The sequence below is a fragment of the Pagrus pagrus genome, assembly GCF_965226575.1.
Source record: "Pagrus pagrus genome assembly, chromosome: 17".
Lineage (NCBI taxonomy): Eukaryota > Metazoa > Chordata > Actinopteri > Spariformes > Sparidae > Pagrus > Pagrus pagrus.
Window position 1 is genome coordinate 2,320,040 of NC_140201.1, and position 5,907 is coordinate 2,325,946.

Below are 5,907 nucleotides of genomic sequence, written 5' to 3' on the forward strand. Positions count from 1 at the left end.
TGTTAGCTGATAATATTAATATCTCCTCTCTAGTTTAATTTGATGAGTTTTGGTCCAAAATCCTCCATCTGTAAAATAAGTTCTGCTGGGGAATCCTCCACTTGACTGACGCGTAAAGTGGCACAGCTTGTCTCACCCCCTCAAGAGTTATTGGAAATAATCCATGATTACAATACGGAGAGATGACTCCTCAAATGCCACTGACATGCGTCAAGGGCATTCCCGCTTCTTGTTTGATCCGCGGGGCGTCACTAATAAATAGAGGAGACGTGGTGGAGAAGGCACCATCCTCCTGACAGACCGCTGCAGCTGCAGACACAACACAGTGATGATGGTAGGTGGGGACGGAGGGAGGGAGACACATGCCGGGACGTCTCTCTGCAGAGAGACACGTCCCGCTGAGAGACACGTCTCTGTGCAGGGCGGCTCAGGGACGATTTATTTAACCTGACCTGACGGCATCTCAAGTGTATTTCTTGATGATGGAAACATTCGCCTGATTCTGGAGGATTGTTGAGTTGATTTTTTGTTTAATAAAATGACAGAATGTAGCTTCAGACTTTCAGGAGCAGGTGGATTAAGAGTTCAGACTAACCTGCTCCAGGTGAGCCTCCAGCTGCGTTCACGTCCTTGTTGTTTTCCTGTATTTCCTCGTAATTTCCTCGTCTTTCTTCCTTCTGGCTCGTCACAAGACTCTCCTGTTTCCTCCTTCCTTCCAGATGTTGCGCTCTCTCCTCCCGGTCCTGCTGCTGACTCTGCGCGCAGCCCTGGTTGACGGCGTGGCCGCTCCGCCTCTCACCTTCAGAGACACCGACCCGATCACCGGCGCGCCCCTGGAGTGTGACCGCTGTCCTCCGGGGACGTATCTCCGGGCGCGCTGCACGTCGACGCAGAGGAGCAAGTGCGCGCCTTGTCCCTCGGGATCCTTCACGGAGCTGTGGAACTACATCGGTAAATGTCTGCGATGCGGAGTTTGCGGCCAGAATCAGGTGGAGAAGACGGCGTGCAACCCCGAGAGCGACTGTCAGTGCGAGTGTAAACAGGGATATTACTACAAGCAGAAGTACGGCATGTGCCTCCCGCACAGCGTGTGTCCCGCCGGCCAGGGGGTCCTGACGAGAGGTAAGCTGCTGCTGCTGCTGCTGCCGCTGCTCCAGGTGGGGTGGGAGGGCTCCATCACGTCGGGGAGATCAGGGACCAGATTACCACAGTGACACGGGTCATGTTGCAGGGTCGTGTCATTTAAACATATTCAGTCAGGCAAGAATACATGACACAAGTAACGTCTTAAAAAATGTTTTCTTGATTTTTCTTTCTCAACATTTGACACAAATATTCCCATCAGCTGCGTGTCAAAGAGATTACTGCAACCATGTGATTAGTACTTGATAAAAGTATCCGATAGTACATATACTTAAGTATCAAAAGTACACATGAAAGTAATTAGAATATATGTTTAACTGATAATCAGCAGTAAATCAAGTAAATTCATTTAAACATGCATAGGGAAGTTTAAAGTAGCAGATAATGAAAAACACTCCTAAGTAACTAACTACTCTTAAGTAGGCCTACTTGAGTAAATGTACTTAGTTACATCCATCACTGCCCATAGGTGATGATGCAATGACCCCTTTTAAGGTCCAAAACGACAAAGACTCCATTACCCACAGTGCTTTGCGGGAGGAGTCCCCCAATCCTCTGGCAACTCTAAACGCTGCTTGTGATGTCCAGTGAAAAACATCAGCCTGGAGCTCCACAGATGCATATAGCCTAACTAATGCTATGCTGTTGCCATGGCGACAGCGCCAACAACACGAGCCCCCTTCAGATGAGCTGGTCATGATGAGTCACTGATGTATGTTGTAAATGTAGGAAGAGTCACATGTCGAGGTGAGCAGCATGATAAACAAACTGATGTAACCACAGCAGGGAAACATGTGTTAGACTGAAGGTGACTGCCCCCTGAAGGTGCACAGCAGCAACTACATCTGTATTTACAGTGTTTACATGTTGTTTTGTTGACACTGCAACAAACATCAGTGGGCCGATGCTCCGTGCTGAGGCCACTTATGCATCAGCATCTTTTAATGATGATGTCGTTATCCTCAGTTTGATTAGTGCGAACATTTCTCTCTCATGTTTTTCCAAAGTGTGTTTCATCTGTCGGATGGCAGCAGAGTTGCGTTGTAAACAGATGTTTTCATTAAAGTAATTAGTGGTGTGTTAGTAATCAGGACAACAATCCTCTAAAACAAATGCACATGTGTCCTCCAGGTACACCCCAAGAGGACACGGTGTGCCACGACTGTTCCAACACCACCTTCTCTGACGTCACCTCCGCCGAGCAGGACTGCACGCAGCACAAAGCCTGCGACGCTGCAGGGCAACAGCTGCTGCTGAGGGGCAACACCTGGCACGACAGCGTGTGCACGAGCTGCCAATCGACAGGTGAGATCACCGGTCTGTAAAGTTCATACAGCGAAAAGGGAACAACGTCCTCAGCACCTGCGGTTTCACATTTACATGTTTCCAACCTTAAAGGAAGCAGCTGATTATTATTATTCATTTATTTCCCAAGAAAAGCTGTTGGTGGTATCTACTGTATCTGTTAGTTGGAAGATTAAAACAAGTTGACATAAGCTGAAATAGAAGATGTTTAAAAGAGACAAGACTAAAGAATAAAAGTCAGAGTGCGGCTCAAAGCCTTGACAGCAAACAGAAAGGTCTTCAGCCTCGAGGTGAGAGTTGGAGCCGACCTGCAGTTTTCTGGGAGTTTGTTCCAGATGTGTGCTGCATAATAACTGAGCGCTGCTTCTCCATGTTTAGTTTTGACTCTGGGGGCTGAAAGCAGACCTGCACCTGACGCCCTCAGAGGTCTGACCGGTTCATAACGTAGCAGCAGATCAGAAACCAATCAGTGCTTTACAAACCAACAGCTCGTTCTCTGACAGACAGGAAGCCGCTGCACAGATCAGAGAACTGGACCGAAGTGATCTACGTTTTTTGGTTCTTGTTAAGTTTTTCCAAATCCTGCTGAGACTTTTGTTCTTTTGTTGTGTGTGTCTGGATTTTTTACGACTCTGACCCAGAGATCTCAACTTCTGCAGCACCAAACTTTCCACTTTTATTCCCAAATATATTCCAAAGGTTTTTTACAGAAACTAGGTTTGTTTTTATGGCTTTTTTCAGTTATTAAAGGAGAGATCCAAATTCCCAACAAGAAGTCTTGCTGTTGTGGAAATATACACGACTGAGTGTATTTTTAAGTGGGTAATGCATAATAATAATAATTTAAGCACTGTGCTGTTTGGGAAAGAAATCTTCTGTCCAGATCTGACACCAACCCTCTGACATCATCGAGATTTGAAAGTCAGCTGCCTGCAGATTGTTTCTTCATCGAGTTTAAAAGCTTTGCTGCAAATAGTCGTAAATGGCTGCTGCTGTATCGAACCTGTACAAACCTGCTCCATGAGTTGTATCTGAAGGTCCTGTCACTGCCGCGCTGTAAAGCCAATGCTGTCCATGTTTCCTTACAAGCTCCTGATTGATGTTCTTCCTGTCTTGCAGACGGAGCCGACTACCTCAAAGAAATCCTCCCAGCCTTCTTCGTTCACCAAAAAATGCACAGCAGGCGACTGCGTCACATCCTGAACAAGCTCCCGTCTGAGAACAGCAGAAGACTTGGAGCGACGTCGGGACTCAGCGGCTCAGATCTTCTTGAACGAATCAACACTTGGGTCTCTTCTGCCACAGCGAGTCAGATTCGGGAGCTTCCGGCAGTGCTGAAAAAAGCAGGAGGGACCGGCAGCAGTGAAAAACTGCAGAACAAGCTGCGAAGGATCGATGATCATCTGGCCGAGCGGTGTTTGGGTAATGAGGTGGAAGCAGTTTTACTGTCAGAGTAGGTTGAAGTAGAAAATATCTCCGTAGTAGAACCAAAGATTTTGACTGGGCCAGCGTTTCTTTGAAAAAATGCTACTGCCCTATTCAAGATGCTCTGTCAGTACAGGCTTTGGTACTTTTTGCATTAGTTAATGGAGAAAACCGCCCAAATTAGAGGAATAGTTCATTTACTTCTGTCTGCATCTAGCTAATTCATTAGCCCGTTTGTCAGTACATTTCAGTTTTTGTTGTTTTTTCTCTCAACATACTGGGCCGAACAATCCGAACGGGATTGTGTCCCCTAGCTTGAAATGACGTGCTGTCCTGTGGAGCTAAATTTAAGGGGGGAAAAAAAATAATAAAATGTTATAATAAACTATGCAACATGTTATGAGGACACTTCATTTCAGGTCAGGTGATTGACAGGAATAAAATAATCTAATATAATATGAAGATTTTTTTTAGAGGAAGAAGTCTGTGCACAAAAAAAAAATCAGTAGTTTATATTCCTCATAGAGATCACAGCGATCACATGTGCACCTTTTTTGTATATATTTGTATTCTTTAAGGTATGATAAGGTTGCTGCAAAAGATATTTCTATGTGTAGCATCTGGGTATCTGATGTTTTATATCTGGGAGTGAAGACAGACGAGAGCGAAGCTGCACGATTGAAGCTTAAAACGAAGAAGAAAACAAAAGAAAAAGACAGGTGTTACCCTTTCAAGTATAAAAAAGTGTTGGCCTGCAGTATATCTACCTCTTCCTATGTCTGCAGTTAGCACTGAGACTTTAATTTATTTCGCTATTTATAAGAGGTAAGTTGTTTCCTGAGAGGGACAGACGTGGTGAGTGGTGGAGCTGATGTGTTTGCCATGCATTATTTTTATACATAAAGATTGAATATTGTTTTATGCAAGTTTTGCATGTGTGGCTGCTTTGAATGACGCTCAAATAAAGATGATCGCAAAATGTCATCGATGGTCGTCGATTTCTTTATTAAGAACCTCAAACTGAAGCAACCGGGGACACAAACACAGAAATACCTGAATAAGTCGGGGTTTGTGGGACATTATTCATTAATCTTGCTAAAGAAATCAAAAAGGGGTTCGGAAAACATTTTCAATAACCATCTTTGTGTGAAAAGAGGCATTGAGGTATTTTGCTGAAGTTTTTAGTTTTTAGTCACTGCAGTAGAAAATACAGCCGAGATGAAAGATGTTTGAGATGAAGGCACAAAAAACAAAAATATATCTTGATAAAGCCAAATTGTTGTTTCCAAAAAGACCCAAATACAACCAAGGAAGGCAGCAATGATCGAAAGCAACTAAACAACAATAAAAAGCATGAGTGAGTCTGAATAAACCAACAATGCAATGCAAATTTCAGGTCATGGAAACTGACAAAAGAAACACAAGCAGACAACAAGATGAAAAACACATTTCCTAATACTGAAGGCCTGACGGTGAACAGGGGAGAAGGTAGTAAAGAGACTACTTTCAAAACCTTGATTTCTCTCCTGGCTGCTACGCTCCAGTCCAGTGTTTATCTTTGATCACACACTGGGTTTTGATGCACTACAGTACGTATTTTGTATCTGGAAAAACAAGAAACAGATGGGACGGCTAAACACCGTGAAAGAACAGCGCACCCTCATCGGGTCGATGGGGACTGTGAAGGAGTTATGTGGAGCTGCTGGAGAAGATGCCAGGAGACCCGATGTCTTAAGAAGCAGCGTTTATTGACAAGCTTGATCGAGGAGAATAATTGCGACCATCGCCTATCGGCTGGATGTCCATGTTAACTTATCCCTTAACTGGGTCAGACCGTAAGCTACACGCCATCTTTTTGGGCTGACGCACATGCACATTGTACCGAGACAGAACAAAAGGTCCAACCTTGGTTTCCACAAAATAACGGGTCTTGTTTTCTTCAGTCTTATCAAAGACAGCTGCACTCAGACTCAGAGCAGAAGAAGGTCAGTGAGAGGGAAAATGACTTCAAACGCAGCCCAGCGTCAAAGAGAC

The 5,907-nt window shown here is 44.6% G+C and overlaps 1 protein-coding gene across 2 annotated transcripts; it reads left to right on the top strand.

Moving 5' to 3' along the window:
* The first annotated feature begins 298 nt into the window (after positions 1-298).
* Positions 299-4,857, top strand: tnfrsf11b (tumor necrosis factor receptor superfamily, member 11b). Of its 2 annotated transcripts, none has more exons than XM_084378927.1 (4): positions 299-334; positions 720-1,122; positions 2,275-2,448; positions 3,568-4,857. In XM_084378927.1, the coding sequence occupies exons 1-4, from the start codon at positions 329-331 to the stop codon at positions 3,903-3,905; spliced, it is 921 nt and encodes a 306-aa protein (XP_084235053.1). In that variant the 5' UTR covers positions 299-328; the 3' UTR covers positions 3,906-4,857. The 2 variants fall into 2 exon arrangements, with proteins under 2 accessions (XP_084235053.1, XP_084235052.1); XM_084378926.1 differs by lacking the exon at positions 299-334 and adding an exon at positions 342-604.
* The last annotated feature ends 1,050 nt before the right edge of the window (positions 4,858-5,907 follow it).

What these genes read in the sequence shown, in the direction of transcription:
- tnfrsf11b (XM_084378926.1), top strand. Translation starts at nt 539, where the DNA reads ATGACAGAATGTAGCTTCAGACTTTCAGGAGCAGGTGGATTAAGAGTT. An exon ending in CCAGGGGGTCCTGACGAGAG is followed by an intron (nt 1,123 to 2,274) that starts GTAAGCTGCTGC and finishes TGTGTCCTCCAG; the next exon opens with GTACACCCCAAGAGGACACG. An exon ending in CACGAGCTGCCAATCGACAG is followed by an intron (nt 2,449 to 3,567) that starts GTGAGATCACCG and finishes CCTGTCTTGCAG; the next exon opens with ACGGAGCCGACTACCTCAAA.